Genomic DNA, 21,402 nt, shown 5'->3' on the forward strand with positions numbered 1-21,402 from the left:
GGGGAGAGCGTGGGAACAGAGAAGAACACGTACTTCTGGGGAAAGTCAGATTTTCTTCTGCCAGCAAACAGAGGAATGAAGGCTGCTCTTCAAAGAATTTTGTGAAAACTGTCCAAGTGCACGGGCTGGAGGGCGCTGCCCGGGTGCCTGGCTGCTGTGCTGCCCCACAGAGCAGGAGAGGAAAGGGGATGTATTCTAGAAGGGGATCCTGAGTGAGAAAAGAGGAGGGGCTTTCTGGAGCTAAGCATCGGGACAGACTACTGAGGTAGATGATGATTCTTCTACTTCTGGAATTATTTAAAGACAGGATGTATCTGTGAGAGTTTAAGGTCATCTAACCTAGAGGAGGAAGGCTAGATGAGCCGAGTGAAACAGTCCTTTCACATTAGCATTATTTGACTTCCATCAGGGGAAGGGCTCTGTCATCACGGAAATAACCACGCAGGGTTATTAAGAAGAAACTGCTGCCCGCCTTCTGGTAGGGACACATAGTGCACTGAATGAGGGCCCTCGGGCCACAGAGGCTGGTCAGAGGGAGACAGCTCACTCCCTACCTCCCTGGCGGAGAGAACATTCCATCCAATAGACATTCCTAAAATTATCCGAGAACGGGGCACCTCTGTAACATCTGTTCGCCTAAACCTCCAAGAAGTAGGTCTTTCAATAACTTCGCCAAAACCTGGACATGAACCGGTTTCTGCTTTTCACTGCAACCCATTTGGTAACATTATGGGAATAAGTTCAAAGTTCTGAATTTGACTTCGAAAGAGACTGCTGGGCCTAGCGGAGAAAAAAAAAAAAAATCCATTCAACAGCCTAACCTTCGCCAGCCTTCTTATACATGCCTATGGTGCTCTGAGGAGGAGAGGGAAGGTGAGTCAGCGCAAATGGGTAACTGTTACTGGAAAAACCTTCCAAAACACAGGTCCTGACAGCACGGTCATAGCAGGACTCTGAGTTAAACCACAGTCAGGAGTGAAAGTGCATTTTAGACCCACCCTTGCCATTTACTGGCTTTGTGTCTTTAACAGAGATCAACAGGATGGGACACAACCTCTCTGAGCCTCCAATCACACCAAGACTGTGCAAGGTAAATGATGTTTGTGAAAGAACCTTATGAAATACTACACGTTATCTGTGTTCATATAAGGACCGTGTTCCATTATACTATACATACCACACTCCCTCAGATCAAACTGTCCAAAGGTTCTGTTGTCATAGAATCTTGTTTGGGGTCAATTTCCAAAAATTCCTTCCTCAGTTCCATAGGCTCATGCTGACAGAGAGAGGATTAGTAAAATTAAGGCATTTCCTTACAGTGAGTCACAAGTGATAGGGACTTTTATTTTGGGAAGCATCACACATATACTCCCCTTCGTACCCATCCCTTTCTTCCTCTCTAGCTCCAGAGGGGTAATTTGTGAATGTTGTGGATATTTTCAAGTCTTTCTTACCCTGATTTAAAAAAAAAAAAAGGGGGGGGGATAAGAAAGGAAAAAAAAAGTAAACTTTGTTTTTTGAGTGTAAAACCAAAGACCTCTGGAATTCAGGTCAGCTCTCACCCCTTCCTTTTGTACAAGGAACACTTTGTGGTCACAGAAGTGACTCCCAGGAACTAACCAGGGACCAAAGCAGTGGTTCTGAACCTTTCTGGCAGCCAGAGACTCCGCTGGGCATGTGACAAAGACATGGGAAACCGAGGAAAATGAGCGCACAAAATTCTGCGTACCATTTCAGGGAGTTCACCGACTCTCAGACGACCAACTGAAGATCTCTTCCGTGAGCCCCCAGTGTTGTACCTGAGTTTTCGCGTCCGAGAGACCACCAAGGGGCCGACACCCATGCAATCACACGAGGGTTTATTCGACAAGCTTAAACTTGGGTCCAAGTATACCCGACAGCGGAGTAGGGACTTGAACCCCGAGCTTAGTTAAGGCACGGGTATTTATGGGTTCCTGTTACTAAAGCAGGGTAGGGGGGTCTTTAGAACTAAAGTAAAGTAGGGGAAAGTTCAGCCCTTGGGCACAGGGGTCTGAGATGGCTGTACTTATGCTAAGGCTAAACCTGAGGTGGGATGGCCTTTATTTTTCTCGGCCTCCACACCCAGCAGCATCTGCTGGATAAGACTTTCCTGTGACAAAGCCACGTCTGGAAGCCACACCATGACTTACCACAGCTGGCGGCAACGTGCCGGTGCTGGGGCGATATTGCTTTTGCAGGTGATCCAGATGCTTTCAGGACTTCTGATTTCTGTCCAGCCGGGATGGTGCTGCCATTTAGAGCCAAGCCTCTCTTCTTTGGCCTGGCATGATGGCAGAGAGTGGCTGAGGGCCGCTTCTGTGTGACTAACCCTTTCGAGATGTGAGGGGACTCTTCTGGGGCTAGGAGGTTAATTAGGTGGTGGGAACAGATGGGCCAGAGGCTGTGGACCACTTGCTAGAGGGGCTTTAAAAAGAGGAGGCCCTACCTGCCTGAGCTTTGGATGAGCCAGCCAGTGCTGATAGCAGGAAAGGGACTAAAACCACTGAAATCACATGAATAGAAAAGGTACTCCACTGCCACCTTTCCTGTCCACATAAACTGACGTATGACTTGGAAATTTAGTACAATATTCTAGCTAAGTGGAGGAAATGAGAGGAAAATCAGATTTAGATTAGAATAAAAATTTATTTTGGTAAAGAATTATATTTTTTCATTTGCAAAAGCTGAAAATGCTCATATAAATGACCAGCCCAGAGCTCGGATCTCCACTGGATCGACCACATGAAACCGGAGTCTGTTACTTCTTCTTGCTGGGTTTGGGAGCCTTTTCTAGGCCTTGGATGTATTTTCGAGGAAGCTGATAGTCTTCTACAATCCAAAGAGCAGAAACTCCTTAGTGGGGCATGCCATCTCTGCCACTGCCTGTGCTTTGTGTTACAACGTCCCTCCTTGGCCCCAACCCCAGGGAGCCCCGACCCACACCACTACCTCCCCCCCACCCCCGCCCCACTGTGTGCTTATCCCTGGAGTCAACTTCTCCCCAGTCAACCTGCACCACGTGACCTGCTCTTCCACACACAGCTTGAACCCAGCTGCTCTGTGTAGTGGATGGGCCATTTATCCTTACATCTCATGACTAATGTGTATATTTTAGCGATTTTTACACTGAGAACCACTTTCTAGGTATATTTGAGGTATTCAGAATTTTCTCAGGAGAGAGAACATGTGCATCTGTGTTCAGTTATGTGCCTGTCTATTTTCCTCTATATTCCTTCTCAGCACCTCCTACTGGGTTCTTCACTTAAAGGGGTCAACTCCCAAAGTTTACTACTGAGGCCCTAAAATATATTTGCTTATCGAGCATTTACTATGTGCCAGGCCCTGAGCGTGAAAAATGGATGAAGAAGGCAAGGTCTCTGAATTAAGTTTCTCAGTCTAGCTGGGGGTTCAGACATTAGAAAAAACTGGCTAAGTGGCAGACACTAACCAGAAAAATTAATATAAAAAGAAAGTGCCACATTGGCCGTTTCTGAAATGCTAATTTAAGGACAGAAAAAAAAGGGACATGCTCTGAGACAGGCTTCCCATGACCCCTGAGCTGGGCCGATAAGGCCCTCCAGTTGGGCAGACGTGGGCTGTGGAAGGGCGCACTGGGTGAGGGAACAGGGATGAGAGCACCAAGTACGTGTGGGGAGCAGCGAGGACAGCAGTGCGGCTGAGGCCTGGGGTTGGGGGGCGGTGAGAGCCCGAGGGGAGTGGGAGTTGGATGGGGAGGGTCTTAGTTATTGAGCGAAGGGGCTTATTCCGAAGGCACTGACGCGGCACAAGAAATGTTCTGAGGAGCGTGATGGAAAGCTGACTCAGGCAGCTTTCAAATCAAAGTGACCCGGAGTTGGGAGAAAGAACTTAGGCTCCGGGGTCTGATAAAGCCAAGTCGGGGGCCCAGCTGCAGCACCGAGCAGCTGACTATCCGAGGGCGAGGGACTGAGCCTCGCTGAGCCTCAGCTTCCCCAGCTGCCGAACACAAACACTTCTGCTGGTCATTAGATGAGGAGAGATGGGGCCTGCGAGAAGCCCAGCAAAGGACCCAGCACGGCCGGGGTGGTCCACAGATGTCTTATAAAAGGGAAAACCAGGAAGAAAAGTACTCCAGTAGTCCAATGGAGAGAGCCCTGAATCTGGGGGCCACAGCATCTGGCTCAAGTACCAGCTCTGTCCCTTGCTGGCCACTACACACTGTGTGGCGCCACACACACACACACATGCACACGCACACGCACACGGCTGTGGTGACTAGAGGGGCTTGAATCGGTGGGAAGATTCTGGCCAAGTTAGACCCCCGCTCCTGCGTCTTCAGAGGGGATGCTCACCAAGCAACAGCCGGCTGAGGTGATGGATCTGGTTTCCCTGGACCTGGACCTGCAGGCTGTCCTTGGCCCCGGGGGCGGGAGAGACCGTCGTGCTAGCCTGGCACCGCTGCTGGAGGACGGCAGCCACCGAGCACGGGTCCAGACCATAGGCCTCCAAGTTCCGGACCACTGTCACCTGCGAGGACAGAAGACTGGTGGCAGGGGGAGCCAGACACCCTCCCGTCCACAGCACCTGGAGCCTCTGCGGCCTCTTCACCCGCCATGCTCACCATCCCTAAAACCATGGTCCCTTCCCATCCACGTCGCTTGTGTTTATACTTACTGATTCTTTCTGTCCCATCTAGTAAATGTGTTATATCCTTAGTGGAATACTCTCTAGCCCACATGTAACATATACTTTTTACAAAGGCTTTTTATTATAAAGAATTAAAAACATAAATAAAAGTAGAATTGAATACTGTGCACCTATGTTCCCATCACCAGTTTCAACAACTATCGACTCACGACCAACCTCAATTCACCTATATCCCTTTCCATATTGTTTTAAAGCAAATCTTCCTATATCCCTTTCCATATTGTTTTAAAGCAAATCTTCCTATACATTAGATCATTTTATCTTTTAAAGCAAATCTTCCTATACATTAGATCATTTTACCTACAAATGCTTTAGTACGTATCTCTAAAAGGTAAGAGTTCTTTTAAACACAAAGACAAAACCATCACCATACCTAAAAATAAATGGACAATATTTCCTTAATATCAAGCATCTCATCAAGAACATATATTTTTCTTTTATTTATCAAATGCACAAATGACATATACGTGATTTTGAGAGTAAAAAAAAAAAAGCAACTGGCACTTTAAAAACAAAATCACAATTTCCCTGTTTTTGAAACGAGTTCTCCTGCATTCATGACTAGAGATGGTAGAGCGTGTTACCCTCGAGTGGGTTGGTAAGGGCTGCTTTCAATAAAGTCCTCGGTTCCAAATAACCCAGGCTTGTACGGGGACTCCAGCCCCTGAGAACCTTGGAATTGAGAAGGCATTAGAGGTTACACCTCTTCCAGCCCCCACCTGATGCACACACCCTTGACAACATCTTCCCCCAACAAGGGGTCACCCAAGCGTTGCCTGGAGACCTCTAGACAGTAACTCCCTTTTTTGGAAAGCATCAGTTTTAATTTTGGACAATTCTAATTGTTACCATTAATATTAATAGTGTTTCAATAAGCTGATACAAATGTCCCCTGCTTTTCCAAAATTCATGGCATGCTGCTTTGCTCTTATGGAAAGACCTACATCAGTGCTTTTTTTTTTTTTTGCTAACTGAAAGAAATCCAGAGGTTTTCACTTTTACACAAAAGGTGAAAAGTGAATGTAGCGCTCAGCACTGGTTTTGCAGGGAGCCCTCAGAGAGGCAGTGTGTACACCAAAAACAGCACCGAGTGGGGGGAATCGTCTTGCTCCTGCCCCTGGAACTATGCTCAGCACCTCAGCGTCCAGCTGCCGGAGCTCTGAACTGGGTCCGTGAATATTTGTGCCTTATCTCCATTTATTCTGTGTATCCATTAGCAAGATGTGGCCTGAGGTATCAAAAAAGCCTAAAAAAGAGTTCTTTTGGGGGTCTGGGAATGCTCAAAATTTTTTCCATACAAATTCACTATGTAATTGCTTCTTTGCTTTACCCCATCTCAGCTTACGGAAGGTTTTGGAGGAATGCTCCACTTTTAGCTAGCGGGGGAAACCTGTACATACAGAAATTGCTTAGTACGGCGTCTGGCACATAATTACACGCCCGAGAAATAGTGGCTATTGCTGGTTATTACTGAGGTTATCATTACTGATTCTCATTTACTGACTGCTTAAATGCCAAGTACTAGTCTAAATGCTTCACCCATACATTTCCTTCATTTAGCCCTCATGGTGCCTTATATGGTAGGTATATTATTCTCTTTTTTCACATAAGAAAACTCAGGCAAAAAAACACTGATTTTCTCAAGGACAAGCAGCAAGGCAAAGGTCATATTTGAACGCATATCTCTAATGTCAAAGCCCGCTCACATAACCCATACACTAGAAAGTTCTTTATCTGGAACCTAAGTCTGTCTTCTTGGGATTTCCATCCAATAATCCTATTTTTGTCTTCTCAAGGTATCTTGGCATCAAGTGCACTCCTCCCAAGGACAGCTTTTCACGAACTTGAGGCTAGCTAGAATTCACTCCCTAGGACTCTGTGTCACCAGGCTACACTACTCACTTCATTCAGCAATTCTTTCTAAGCTGTTTTTCCCTGAACAAGAAGGCCCGAGAGGTAACAGAATGAGTAAGAGCTGAAAGCCCTTAACAGGTCTAAGAAAAAAATAAAAACAAAATCTTGTTTACCTTTGGAACTAGGCTCTAGCAAGTATCCTAGCACAAAATCCTAGAGGGTAGGGGGTAAGAGGGTCAGCTTTGCCTGTTTTATACCAGCCCACTCACACAAACATGGCTCTTTCATAAATAATCTTTGTGGTATTTGAGGCCAAATTCTAAAAACCTCCAATCATAGGGCACCTGGGTGGCTCAGTTGGTTAACTGTCTGCCTTCGGCTCAGGTCATGATCCTCGGGTACTGGGATCAAGCCCTGTGTGGGGCTTCATGTTTAGCAGAAAGTCAACTTCTCCCTCTCCCTCTCTAGCTCCCCTGCTTGTGTACTCCTTCTTGTTTACTCTCTAATAAATAAAATATTTAAAAATAAATAAACACATATATACATATACCTCCAATCACATTAGAAAGACCAAAAATTAGCAGGGACATTAAATAGTCACCATCTTTCAGCACTGTGTTTTTTTTGTTTGTTTGTTTTTAAGATTTTATTTATGTGCGAGTGCGTGTGCAAGAGGGAGGGAGAGAAAGAGAGCGAGCGAGCGAGCAAGTGTGCACGAGCAGGGGGAGGGGCTTAAGGAGAGGGAGAAGCAGATTCCCTGCTGAACAGAGAACCCAGCCCAGCGTGGGGCTCAATCCTAGGACCCCAGAACCATGACCTGGGCAGAAGGCGGACGCTTAAGCAATTGAACCACCCAGGTGCCTCCCAACACTGTGTCTTTTTAAAATTACCTTTTTGTTAGACGCTCTCTGTGCTAGGGTGATGTCAATTGGGCAGATTTTGCCTTTCTTCACAATGGGCTCTTGTCCTGGAAAGGTCACTTCATAGGCAGGCTGTAATCTTTCCAAACACCTGCAATAGGAGTTTGTGAGCTACACATTGATAAAACGAACAGAAATCATCTCCTCATTCCTATCGGGCAGCTCGGGGGGAGCCAGTGTCGCAGGCACTGGTTTGCTCCAGGCTACACAGAGAATCACTGACGTCATCTAGGGGCTGCCCCCAAGGCCAATGAAATCAGAAACTCCAATTAGGCATATATGGTTTTTAAAGATCCCCGAAGTATGGCCAAAGTCAAGGCCCATGGATTCAGGGAAGGGATTCCCCAGTGAATGGAGTCCCTGGAAACCGTCCAGTGGCCTGGTCTTCTGACAATCTGCCCAGGCTGCCTTGTGGAATTTACTTCCTGTCTCAAGCCGCTCATGTACACGTCCCCAGCCTGGTAAAGTGCTGCTTCACATCTGTGACATGTTCCAGTCCATCTTCTAGAGAAAGCCTAGCCACAAAGAATGTCTACCTTTCATCTAACCAGATTTTCTCTTGGTCCCATATATACTGGGATTGAACAAATGTTCTATAAAGGGCCAGACAGCAATATTCTAGGCTTTAAGGGTCACTGGGTCTGTGCAACCACCCAACTCTGCCACTATAGCCCGAAAGCTACCCACAGACAATGATCAAGTGGGTGTGCCTTATTGACGTCAACAGGCAGCAGGCCGGAGTAGTTTGCAAACTCCTGATATAAATTATTTTCAGTTTTGTTCTGTGGAAAAGAAAGAGCATAGAATCTTCCCTTTGATGATTTTAAGACAATTCCTCCCAGCCTCTTTTTTACTTCTAAATCTTTTTGAAGTTCTTATTTTTAATTAATTGTTCTTTTTCTTTCTCCCTTTTAAGTTCTCCTATACTGTGTTGGCTCAAATCATTCCAAGACTCGTTCACATCAAAATTACTGAGCCTGTATTTATGTAGACTACTATCAGTTGAATTGTGGAGAGAAAGTCAAAGCCTGAGACAGTGATGATTCTAAAGTCCACAGGACAGACATTAAGGGGAGGAGATAGAAACGTTGGAGAGGGGACTGACTGCCAATCCCCACTACCTAGTCAGGAGACTGTCCCATGGAAGCTTCACGACTGTGTGCTGTTCGTTCTTCTCTAAGATGCAGTCACATAGAATGGGATCTAATTTCACGAGGCTAAAGGGAAAGAAGAGGCAATAGAGAAATGTCAGCCCCACCCCTTCTGACCCAAGGGCCAGCTCAGGAGTCATCTCTTATATGTCCTTTGTAGTCATTCAGGACCATGAGAACCAATTCAGGGAGCAGAGGGCAGCAAGTAGCGTGCCCCGTGGATGGGAGGTACAGCATGTTTCCCAGGACAAGGGAGGAGCCGGTGGCAGAGGGGAGATTGGGATAAATCCGAAGATCAGGATTCTTGGCCCAGTTCTGCTAATTAACCACGACTACACTGTTAGTTCCCAATTTTTTGTTCATGGGGATATCTTTTGAAAGTAAAAAAGAAAAATGGTAATGGAATGCTCTTCATTTAGTAGATTACCTTTTGTACTACCTTCCTAAGAAAACAGAGGATATCAAAAAGCTGCAATGACATCAGTAAAATTTTTCGAAGCTGCATTTACTTCCACACAAGGGCATGTGGACTTGAAAACCAGTCCTGGATATCTACGAGCTACCACGTACTCAGGCTATGGCCGGTGCTGACCCCCCATGTGGAGCCGAGCATCCTGGACGAGTCTAGGTGTCCACGGCCCACAGTTTGAAACCACTGGTCTTGATTCTTTCTAAAAGGCTGTGAGCTGCTCTGTTCCCCTCTAGCCCAGACATGCTCCACAGTGTGTCCCAAGTCTGCACTGTCAGGCATCTTCAGCAGAGCTCCCCGGCCACTCACTTTTTGTTGTTCGCATCGACCAGGTCGTTCTTCTTGGCATAGTTGACGATGATCGTCCGGACCTCCCTACCCTCGAGAACGCTCCCCTTCCTAGATCAGAAGTGATGCGGGTGGGGGGTGAGGTTGGGAAGAGGCGGTTAGTTCGTGCTGTGCCAGGGGACAAACTACAGACACCAAGACTCACTCTCTGCTCGGCAGGCTGCTTTCCTTGGCTTTTTGAGCTCGATTCTTCCCTTTCCTGACCGAGGTGAGCAGGACCTCGTGAAGAATAATTACAGAGAGAAAGGGAGACGCCTACTCTGATTCATTTAGTCAGAGACTTCCCAGGGGAAAGAGGCTTGAAGCTGGATGTGGGAGAAGGGGGGAACTGGGGCGCAGCAGGTTCTGCCCGTCACAGAGGAAGGCTACTCAGCTCGAGAGGAAACAGGCCAGAACACCAAGCAGGCAGAGGAGGGCTGCTCTCCAAAAACTCACTTGTGGCCAGACTCCTGGAAGAGCAGGGTCATGCTGGCTGGGACACAGTAGAGGGGTTTTATATCTGGAGGGTGATAGGGCTGTTCCCTGCTACCCTCCTGGATAGTCTGGGAGGTCGGGGAGGGCTCGGGTATGACGAAAGATGTGATCCTAAAACCCAGCAGAAGGAAAGAAAAAACACATTTTATACTACCATCTGGGCAGTTCCCGGCCCGGGGCCCAGGTGCCCTGGCGCCAGCTGAGCTACGGCGAGCAGGCCCCTGGCACTCACTCACCTCGGGTGCCTCCAGTCCACAGCCACAATGCTCTCCACCCCTCTCCTCAGCTCCTCCACCTGTATCATCTGTTCCTGCTGCATGTGCTGCAGGAACTTAGAGAGCTAAGGGAGAGAGGGCCAGGGCTAGGGACTCCATGGATTCCACGCCCGTCCTGAGCTCTCGATGTGCCACACACTGAGCGAGGCTGCTCCTGGGGACGGACGCTTGACAATCCCTGCTCCCATCAAACCGGGAACGAGGAGGCCCCCACCCTGAGGCTCAGGGAGTGAGAAGCTGCTATAGGCTGACTGGTGAAGGCTTTCAGAACTCCAGTCAGATATGAACGGGTGGAAGGGAGAGAGGGGAGTGGGTGCTCGCCCAGCTGCCTTGACCCGGGAGTTTTCTACCCCCCTCCCCCCATACCTAGAACCAAAAAGCTTAATTCTATGCTGAGCCCTACAGATGGGGCTTCCCCAGTGTGCATCCAGCTCACGGCACAGGAAACCGTACACAACTCTCTGTGTGGGAGTGCAGGGAAGGTACCTCTTACCTTTTTGTAGCTTGATTTCTTTATGTCCAGCTGTCGTCCTTCAGGGCTGGTGGCAGACGGAAAAAGCAAGTTAAGCTAACAAAGCAGTAGTGGTGGGACCTGTCTGCCGCTGAGAGGAGGGCATTTTTTCCTCAGCCTTCCTCTTCCATGTTCAGAAAGAAGCTGATATTCCAGAACCCTCTGCCCAGCGGTGGCATCAGAGAGGGATACCAACCTTAGGATACTCTGGAGCACCGCTGTACAACAGCCCTTTCTGTAAATATGGACTGTTCTCTATCTGTTCTCCAATATGGTAGCCACTATTCACATGCGGCTACTAAGCACCGGACACACAACTAATGTGACTGAGGAACTAAATTCTATTTCATTTTAATTAGTTTAAATTTAAATAGCCACATGTGGCTAGTGGCTACTGTACTGGATATAGCTCTAGAGTCTTCTCAAGCTGGACCACCTTCTGTGGCCTCTGAAGTTCTACCTCAAGGCGAATCTTTCCAACCCCAAGCTCGCTGAGGCCGCTGGGCCAAGGGCAGGACTGGCAAACCATATCCCTTAGGCCATATCTGGTCACAGCTGTTCACGTACTGTCTGCTGACACAGCAGAGCTGAGGCGCTGCAACAGAGACTCACTGTCTGGCTCTTTTTTTTTTTTTTTTTTTTTTTAATTTTATTCATTTATTTGACAGACAGAGATCACAAGTAGGCAGAGAGGCAGACATAGAGAGAGAGGGGGAAGCAGCCTCCCCGTTGAGCAGAGAGCCCGACGCGGGACTCGATCCCAGGACCCTGAGATCATGACCTGAGCCGAAGGCAGAGGCTTAATCCACTGAGCCATCCAGGTGCCCCCTGTCTGGCTCTTAAGAGGAAGAGTTTGCGGACCCCTATCCTACCATCGTTAGTTTATTTTTTATTTTCTTTCTTTTCAGCTGTTAGTTTTTTGGGGGAGGTTCCTATGAAAGCCGTAATCAGTCCCTCTACTCAGAACTTATGTCTTTTCTCAAAATGTGACAAGCAATAGCCTTGGGATCCATAGAAAGTCCTTCTAGAACCTGCTACAGGTTAAGAACCTCTAGCCTAGAGAAAATTCTAGGATCTTTCCTAGTTACTTATATCCCAGCAGGGTCAAGACAAATTATCAAGTATCCCGCCTCATGCTCCAGACCCCACACTTATATAGGATGCCTTAAAGGAGTCCACATGTAAACAGGAAGAGAATTACATCAAAACCACTTTTAAAAAAATGGAACTAAATTCTCAAAAAGACAAAAGTTGAGTTGCGTTGTATAAGTCAAGAAGCAAAGCTTCTGACAGGGTATTTCCTGCGTGCTCATTAAATGTGAGGCTAGTGAATCTTGACAACAATCCTACAAGTGCTGGAAATTTGGGTTCAGAGAAGCCCAGTAACAAGTTCAAATTCACCTTGCTCCAAAACCCTAGGGAACTGCATCCAGAGGACTGCTTCCAAAGCCCCGGTTCTACATACATGTAATACTGTCTCTTCTGGTGGCCTGTGTTTGGGGTATGGGGTTCACACGGACTGTTCCTCCTGATACCACTTAATGTGGCCTACCTACTTTGCAGGGAAAATGTGAAGGGGTTGAACATTCCAGAAGAAGCCTCTTGACAAAGAGGCTTTGTCAAGGATGCTTCCTGGACGGGACGTGCTGCCTAATTCACAAGCCAGCCCAGAATCACCTCAGCAGAGGCAGTGCTCAGAGAATCTTGGGAATTTTAACCTTCATTTTTTCAATAACCCTTCACTTCACTGGCTAAAATTTACGTTTTTGAAACTCAGGACCTGATTTGGTTGCCAGATCAACCCTCCACTCCACTTTTCCATAGTATGTCCCTCAGCTAATTCCCCCATCACACACCTGTCCTGACACACCACCAAGGTACCAGAGAAAGCCCTGTGGCCCACACCTGCCTCCCGTACCAGCAGGAGAACATGTGGCTGCCAAGGAATGTGCTGGTGAGTAGAGGAAGGTCAGCTTTTTTGACTTGGCACTTTAAGGCATGTAGGAAGCATCGCTGTAACAGTTCATCCATTTGCTCTGCAAAGGAAACACAAGAACCACATTTTTCTGAAAGATACAGAATGGCTGGCGCAGTACAAGTTAACTCCCCACCCAGCTCCACCCCTGCGTCACCCCCTTCGCTCTAGAAGGAACCCATTCCCGGGTCCCAAAGCTCCCAGACTCTCTTGAGCACTGAGCCTTTAAAGAGGGCTGACTCCAGAGAAGGGGTCTGGCCCACCAAGGCCCACCCAGCCAGGAGCACATGCTGCTGGGACAGAGAAGTCAGAGCCGGAAGAAACCACAGAGGCCTCTGAAGCTGGAAGCACTCCAAACTCCAGGGCAGCCCGGCATCCAGGGAAATAGGACGTGTATGGCAACGACCCCTGGTGAGATGGCAAAGGGCTACTGGTCGCACCACCCTCACCAAAAATACGGACTTTCCCATTCTCCTAGAGCTTCGGCACCACTCTGGTCAGAAGCAGAGTAGAGCACGTTTCCTCCATTGCGAGGAGATGGTTCTTTCTACTCCCAGACCTATACCTTGAAGGGTCTTGCTGTCTGTGGGGTCTGGGTTCAGGCCCCTGACACTGGCGTCTTCTGTGGCTTCTGATACGGACTTCTCCCCACACATCTGCTGCCGAACCTCCCCATTCTCCTCGTCCTCTCCCTCCAGGGTCAGGCGCCTCATGTCTCCCTGCAGGGCGGGGTCTGCCTGGACAGACCCCTTCTCTTCATCGACATCTGGGGCATCCAGGGCCGGTGGAGCCAAAGAAGGTGGAGAAGACTTGTCTCCAGATCGCCTGGAAAAACTGCACGTCAGAAGTGCCAAGCAGCAGCCACAACATTCTCCAATCCCGGTCGAGGTCAGCTGGGAGTCTGGAAAGAGCGAGCGCCACAGGCAGGGCTGTCCAGGAGAGGGCAGAGAGCTTGGGCTCTCACCTAAACCCCATTTCCAATTGGGGGCCCAGAAAAATCCCAAGCCTCAGCATCCTCATCTCTGAAATGGGGAGAGTAATTCTTGCCTCCTCCCTGCCCTATCTTAAAGGAGTAATATCACTCATCCACATCTGGGGACCAAAAAAGATGAAAGAAAAAGCAGTTAAAGAAGGCCCCAGAAGGATTCCCTTCACATGAAATAAAAATAAAACCATTTTGAATTAAATAACAAAAGTCGGGTGGCAAGTGCATCCGTTGTACCAGTCTGGTGAGACCCAAGTCCGAGGCTCAGAGTATGTGACAAGTACAAGCACCTGGGCGGTTCTGGACCGCAAGCTCGCTGATTCTATGTTCTAGCAGGAGGCAAGCGAACCTGCAGCCCAGTGATGACATGCTTTCATGCCACTAAGTGTTAGGAAGACAGGAGACAAGAAAGTGACGCTGCATACAGGGCATGTGGTGTGACGTGCCAGAAATCAAACCAAGTCTTCACTAACGGTTGCAGCAATGAGGCCAGACTATGTGTTTAAGCTATTCTGATAAGTACACAAATATTTTTAAAAGCTGGGGACAGGGGGAACGGAAGCAGCCACTGGTGGAACAATTTAGGCAACAGGACCTTGCCAGCCATTGTTCAGACTGACAGGAAGCGAGGAGCCTGGAGAACATCGGTAAGCAGCCCTCAAGTGTCTGCTGAGACACAGGCTACGGCTGGGCCTCCAGCAAAGCGGGGTTTGGCCAATCCTCATTAAAAAACTCCAAGGCTGGGCTAGAAATTTTAGAGTGAGTCTATACCGACAGGCCACGACACTTGGCCAAAAGACCAGCTGTACCACTTTCAAGGAAACCCTATTTACAGTTTTGGTAGAACGACAAGAAAATAACCAGAGAATAAACTAGTATATGGTTTTAGAAAGCAACTGTCACAGTGAGAAGACGTGGCTTCTGTAATGGGGAGGAGATCTGATGGCGTCTGAGGATCTCCTCTGCTTTGATCTGGGTTCAGAAATAAGAATTCCCAAGCTCTCACCACAGGGCAAGAAGATGTCTAAATGTAGGTGGCATATAAGGTGGCATTGCCTGGACCATAAAAATAAAGACGATCACAGTGCAGAGAGGCAGAGAAGAAGTCCCCCAGGTCTTCTTCTAGGCCTAGAATTCTACAGTTCACCTAGAAAAGAATCAAAGTTCTCCGTAATTTCTTTCCCAAACAAGAAAAAAAATATTCGACCAACCAATCCATCCATCTATCTTTTCCTCCACAATTAGTGAAGAAATGAATGTCTGGAATCAGCAACTTGCCTATGGACATGTCAGGGACCGAAACTCTCACTTGTGAATCCAGGCCCATGCCCTCTCCACCCACCCAGCTCTCTGTAAAACAGGAGAGACAGAGGACCCACCACAAGTGGTCCTGGCAGGTGTGCAGCACGGAGAAGCCCCTTCCCTTCAGGCCCGAGGTCAGCATCTCAGCTGTGGACATGGCAGCGACTCCGACGGCGACAGGGGCTCTGAGGAGAAGGAAGCCAGAGACATGGGTTGGGGAAAGCCTTCTAGGAGGACACACATCAAGGGCACCTTTCCATTCACCTGTGAAAAGGACCATGTTTGTAAATCTGAAGCAACTGCCTGTAGCACAAAACGAAATTCAGTCCCACCTCAGTTTTCTTCAGATTACCTATAATATGACTTTCAAAAATCCCTTGACCAAACATTCCCCTTCGGTATAAATAACCTCTGTGCTGACGTTATCACTGCTTTTATTCCTATTATGAATCAAACCCAGGCAGGTCTTGCAAGGATATTTAAAGTTCCCTTTACTGAATTTCAAAATTATAAATGACCTCTCCTACCTTAAAGACCTAGCCATCCTATACAGAGGTTCAAAAGGTAGGCCATTCGTATGCCACAAATGAGGCTGAGGGATACTACAGGGGAAGAGGGAAGAGATAAACAGTGGCACTGACTCGAGATGTTCCTTCTGAGTTGGCTCTTTGTAACTCTCAGTGTTATAGGCCTCACTCTGTGTGATGATCAGTCGAAGAACTGGGTGTGTCCAGAAGATGGAAAACAATCCATTTACAGTAACTACGAAACCTTCTAAAGCCCAAATGAGAAACCTCCTCCCGCCCAGTGTTACTCAAGCATTGCCCACACACTGCCCATAAGGATGGGTGACCACCTGGGTAATAGCGAGGGGACGTACAAGCCTGGCAGGGTGACCTGGGCACAAGGGAGAAGGCTCAAGGGCAGAGTTCCCAATGCCTAAACTTGAGAAAGATGTCTGCTAACCTGGTGTCTCTACTAACTGCGCCCAGAGGTCAACTCCCGCCATGGAAACTTTCAATCTGGTCTCTTTCTCAGTTCCTAAAAGAGGGTCTTTTCCTTCCACCTCTGGAAGGGTCAGTGGCTCAGAAACCAATCTCGAACATGGTTCGGATTATTAAAAAACCGCCTTGTACCCTTATTTTGGGCCACAAACCACTCTCAAGCTTCATTCCTTGATACAGTCTAAGAGCCAAACCAAGCAGGCCAAATATACATTCCTGTAGTTTTCTCCTCTTCTGGATAGAATACCAGGAAAACACAGTGACGCCACCAACCTTTTCAACTGCAAGTTGTGCCACAGTTTAACAAGGAAGGAAACATTTCTAGGTGCTTAGTTGCAAAAGGCTCAAGGAAAACAGGAGAATGTGAGTAGCAATGTTAAGATCTTTGAACACTGACCCCTCCCATACCTACAGTCTCTCTCTCTCTCTCTCTCCCAAAGCAGCAATGAGCAAAATAATAAGATATAATTTCTCAGTCAGGATGACACAAACAAAAACCACCCATTGTATCCAGTGTTGGCAGAGTGTAGGGAAACAGGCTCCATATACCCTGGAGGAGGGAGTGAAAGTGGATATGGCTTTCCTTTGGGGCTGCAGAAAGATACACCCGGTCTTCAGCCTGACAGTTCTGCTTCTTAGTATCCACTCTGGAAAAATACTGGCCCAAGTGTCCCTAGAGGCATCAGTAAGAGACTGTTCGTGACGAAAACAAACTAGAGGCAACCACAAGGTCCATTAAGAGAGGACCTCTTTCATCACCACGTAGCAGGTAAGAAGACTCAGCATAACTGAGTCTTGCTGATGTGGAAAATGTCCTCTTGATCTTAAGTGAAAAAACAATTATTGATAAAGTATAATTCTGTTAATTTGCATTTTTAAACATACACACCCAAACATACATTTTCATACACACACGTATACATGCATTTAAGAAGGCTGGCAAGATGATAATGGTTACTTCTAGCAGCAAAGGGCTGTGGGGTGAGGGGGCTTTGATTTTTCAGAACTGTTTATACTATTACTTCCTAATTAATTTTTTTATAGGTTTTTATTTATTTATTTGACAGACAAAGATCACAAGTAGGCAGAGAGGCAGGCAAAGAGAGGAGAAAGCAGGCTCCCTGCTAAGCTAAGAGCCTGATGCGGGGCTCGACCCCAGGACCCTGGGATCATGACTTGAGCCAAAGGCAGAGGCTTTAACCCACTGAACCACCCAGGCGCCCCCCTAATTAATTTTTAAAAAGAAGATGTGCATTGATGGCCAAACAGTTCTGTAAATACACTATAAATCACTGAACTATAAAAGTGAAATAGGTGAATTTTAAAGTATGTAAACCACATTTAAATAACCCTTAAAATAATTTTAAAAGAAGGATGATGGGGGTGCCCAGGTGTTCGGTCGGTTAAGCGTCTGCCTTCAGCTCAAGTCATGATCCCAGATTCCCGGGATTGAGCCCCACATTGGGCTCCCTGCTCAGCACGGAGTCTGCTTCTCCCTATGCCCCTCACCCTGATTGTGCTCTGTCTCTCTCAAATTAAAAAAAAAAACTTAAAAAAAAAGGATGATGATGTGGATGATGGAGAAAAAAGTGTTAAGTCCATGAAAAACAAGGGAAGACCAAAAAAAGGCAGAGACAAGAGACTAAGAAGACACAACAACTAAATGCAATGTACTGTCCTAGATCGGATGCTTGAGTAGAAAAAAAGACATTTTTGTGAAGAGCTGGGGTGATATGAATAAAGTATACAATTCTACTAATACGACTGTACCAATGTTAATTCCACAGTCTGGACCACAGTTTGGATAACCGTGCTATGTTTATATAAAACATTATCATTACAGGAAACTGGTTAAGAACTCTATACTATCTTTGCAACTCTCCTATAAACATAAAATTATTAAAAAAGAAAGAAAGAAGAGAAAAGAAGAGAAAAAAGAAAAGGAGAGAAGGAAGGAAGAGCAAGCAATATCAGTAGCAGCAGCAAACACACTTGGCCGAGATACGCAAACGCCCACACAGGCTCACCCACCGCCATTCTCCCATGGCCCACTCTCTGCTTCTGGAAGAAGAATCTGTTTTCTTCTTTTAATCCTTTATCCATAAGCTTTGGAAGTTATCCTTTCCCATTCCCTCTCCCCAGTTTTACCTAAGGTTTTCCCCCAAAGGCACAGGGGACTGGCACAGTACCTGTTCCCCACCAAGGCAATGGCACAGAGGTCACCCTTCTGTACCTGAGGCAGACCAGCAGGGGGCACCACGAGGCCGGGCAGCATCAAATCTGTGGGAAATGAGACAAAAGCACCACAACCCACAGTCGGCCTCTAAGCAATTCCAAGTTTGACTTCAACATTAATTCATTCACTCAACCAACAAACACTTATTAAGTATCAACTAGGTTATTCATAATGAAAATTAAGAAATGCAACCTCAGTGTCAGATCTTTTCCCTTCGGGGGGCTAGTGGTCAAACTGAAGCACCAAGCTGAGGGTTAGTTTCCATGATCTCTTATTCTGCTTTTCCTAACTTTAGCTTATTGATGTAAAGCAGAGCATATGGTCGTTCACAGAGTATTTTCTGGTGTAAGTACAAAGTACGAAGCTTACTGAAGCCTTTCAACAGGGTCGTAGAGGCCCAGGGACCTTATGGAAGCAGCCAGGTGAGGGAGGAAACACACATGTGTGAAAAATTCCATTTTTCAATTGTATGAACATAGGAAATGGGTGCATTTATTCAAGTAGTTGGCCCTTACTAAGTAAGTTTTGGCCAACAGCCAGAATACAGGAAAATCCTCTTACCTGCTCCCCCCACCAGTTTTTCGAGCACCAGAGGCCATGTTGTGAACGTTGGGAGGAGGTCAGGATAGGACCACAAGGTGTACACTGCCCAAAAAGAGACACAGGAAGACTTATTGCCAAAAGGTCAATTTTTGAGGGAACTGGACAAGCCAAACACTAAGGTCACTTTAATTAAGAAACAGAAAAGAACGTCAACTTGAAGCTAGAGAGGAGGCTGTGAGGCCCTAAGAGGTTTCCTTCTTAAAGCAGGCAGATACTTAAAAAATGGGATGTCCCTTGAGACTGGGAGGCCCCTGTGATTCCACCTGGATGCAGCAGTAGCCTCGGGCACAGGAGATAGAAGCGGGGACAGAGACCCAACAAGGATTCCTTCTGGGACCTCAGAAGCAAGTAAGTGAACAGCCTGTAGGACACGTTGAACTTCCCCGTGTTTACTCCTTTTATTCCCCCTGTGTTCCCAGTGACTAGCAGTAAAACCTTAGATTGAAAAGGGCCTGTGTCTGCATAGATGCAAAGTGGGCTGGGGGCACAGGTAACCTAAGGAGACCCCACTGCACTGCTGCAGCCAAACTGGGGGGAGAAAAGCCCCAAGTGACAAAGACAAAAAGCAAAGGATCCCGAGAGCCAGGTAGAGCCTAAGAAAGAATCCCTGTGAGATATCTGAAGGACATCACTGGGCAGCTGGGTATGTAATTCCATTAACCCAGCTTCCTTCCTATTCAGTTTCTTAATAAAATCCTGCTACTGATAATTTTAAGAATACCTTTTACATGTCCTGAAATTCCACCCTTTTTAAGACCTCTCCTCCATCCCTCCTTAACCCACTATGGGCTATTACTCCTTCATCTCAGAACATCCCTACCCAACTACCTGTGTTAGCCCTTTTATTCTCCCTCCTGTATCAGTTTTTTGATCTGTAAAGACCCAATTCTAGCGATACTGGGTCCAAAAAGATCCTTGGGGATGATATTGGGAGATTCTGTACTCCACGTTTTAAGTAAGGCAGGTTAATGAAGGAAAGAAGGAGAAACAGAGGTTAGGCAAGGATTACAGTAATGGCCCTCTCCATCCTATTGGCATACCTGTTGGGTATAGATTTTTCTCCAGTTCAAACAGGATGGGGTTACCACCACACACATACACAGTCACTGCATCCCCCCTGTGAGCATATAACTTCACAATGTTGAGCTCTTCTTTTCCAGGTACTAAGGCAGAGACCTGGTCTGTTCCAAGAGTGGGGAAAGCAGCCGCCACATCAGCCCGAAGCTTTCTCCTGCGGAAAGCAAACCAATAGGTGGCATGAATCCTGCCTGGATGGATTTTCATAAATATAAAGGACTCCGGAGGACCTACTGTAAAATCACAGGGGCCAAGGAAAACTGGTTTATGATGCCCTATATATGGTATATGATGCCCTACTCTTCCAAAACATCCTATCCTCTTTCTCATTCAATGTCTCATGTAGTTTCACATATTCCTGGGGGCAAGTCTTTCCATTTCACAAAGGAGGAGGAAATCTAGTGAATAACCAAGTTAGCCTGACTAGAAACTCAGCCTTACCTTCCAGACTCCATGCCAGCCCTCCGACTGACTCCTTTCTCTTATCTGCCTGCAAATCTGTCAGCTTATGGTCAAAAAGCTATAGGAAGGTACCAAGAGTGACAACTAGGGAACACTGGTCCCAAACTTCAAAACGTGCTATCAGCATCAGCAACACTGTGTAACAGACAGTTCTTAAAACATGTCCCTTGGTTCTCTCCACCTCACCCTCCATCTGTCTCTCCTGCGAGAAGTAGATCCCTTTTGTCCCATAGCCGTAGTTTTCGGTGTCCCATCTGATTTTTCCTAAGGGACTCGAAGCGCTGTGGAGGGCGGGGGCCTGTAATTGTTCGTGTTTGCAGCCCCCACACCTTATCGACACCGCAGTCAGTAAGCGCTGACTGAATTACGTTTTCCTTTACTAGCCTGGGAGACACACTAGGCCTGTGCTCCATCTTCGCGCTCAAAATGTGTCTAACCCACCCTTGCTCTCCGGGGTCCCATCCTGGCTGGACTTTCCCTTGGCCTCCACCCCAGGGCGGCGGACCTAGCTCAGAGAGGGCTGTGAGCCAGCCTGCACTGAGCAATGTCTGGGTGCCTGGTGGGCGGAGCGGGCCCCTTCTCTCCCTCACCTGTCCGACCCCTTGATGGCCGTGTTGGACTTGACCCGAAAGGCCTTGCCAAACATGTCTGCTGGAGTGACCTGGGGAAGCCAAGGAGCACACAGAACTCGGGGGCTGTCGGGAAAACGAGAACGCTGCGACTTCCCGACTCGCAGCCCTGTGCGCAGCCATGTTGCGGCCCAGCGGGAAAATAGGTTCGGCTGGAAACCCGGACCACTCAGCTTCGCGGCTACAGGCGCTGCGGGGACCGCGGCCGCCCCTAGTGGCAACGTGGGAACTTCAGTGGGAAACTGAAGCTGGGTGGGCGGGGCCTGGGGAAGGCGGGGCGGATTCCCGCTCCTTCGCGGTCCTTCGACCGGGCTGTGCGCCTGCGCAAATTGCAGGCGTCTGCAGGGCTCTAGTGACCTGGCAGTGGCGACCATGATGACTTAGCTTTCACTCTGTCGGTGTTGGGGTGACAAACCTCGC

The 21,402-nt window shown here is 47.6% G+C and overlaps 1 protein-coding gene across 4 annotated transcripts; it reads right to left on the reverse strand.

Moving 5' to 3' along the window:
• Window positions 1–2,647: 2,647 nt before the first annotated feature.
• On the reverse strand, window positions 2,648–21,108 carry LOC111151034 (eukaryotic translation initiation factor 2D). 4 transcript variants are annotated; one of them, XM_022508747.1, is made up of 15 exons: window positions 20,944–21,108; window positions 19,855–20,045; window positions 18,773–18,856; window positions 18,165–18,255; window positions 15,049–15,156; window positions 13,250–13,509; window positions 12,628–12,745; window positions 10,692–10,737; window positions 10,160–10,263; window positions 9,885–10,034; window positions 9,411–9,500; window positions 8,603–8,698; window positions 7,452–7,572; window positions 4,353–4,527; window positions 2,648–2,850 (listed from the first exon to the last, which is right to left on the reverse strand). In XM_022508747.1, the coding sequence occupies exons 1-15, from the start codon at window positions 20,997–20,999 to the stop codon at window positions 2,780–2,782; spliced, it is 1,761 nt and encodes a 586-aa protein (XP_022364455.1). In that variant the 5' UTR covers window positions 21,000–21,108; the 3' UTR covers window positions 2,648–2,779. The 4 variants fall into 4 exon arrangements, with proteins under 4 accessions (XP_022364455.1, XP_022364459.1, XP_022364458.1 ...); XM_022508750.1 differs by lacking the exon at window positions 9,885–10,034 and having other exon boundaries at window positions 2,653–2,850; XM_022508749.1 differs by lacking the exon at window positions 8,603–8,698 and having other exon boundaries at window positions 2,653–2,850.
• Between the last annotated feature and the right edge of the window lie 294 nt (window positions 21,109–21,402).

The sequence above is a fragment of the Enhydra lutris genome, unplaced genomic scaffold (genome assembly GCF_002288905.1).
Source record: "Enhydra lutris kenyoni isolate GAN:26980312 unplaced genomic scaffold, ASM228890v2 scaffoldscaffold25, whole genome shotgun sequence".
NCBI lineage: Eukaryota > Metazoa > Chordata > Mammalia > Carnivora > Mustelidae > Enhydra > Enhydra lutris.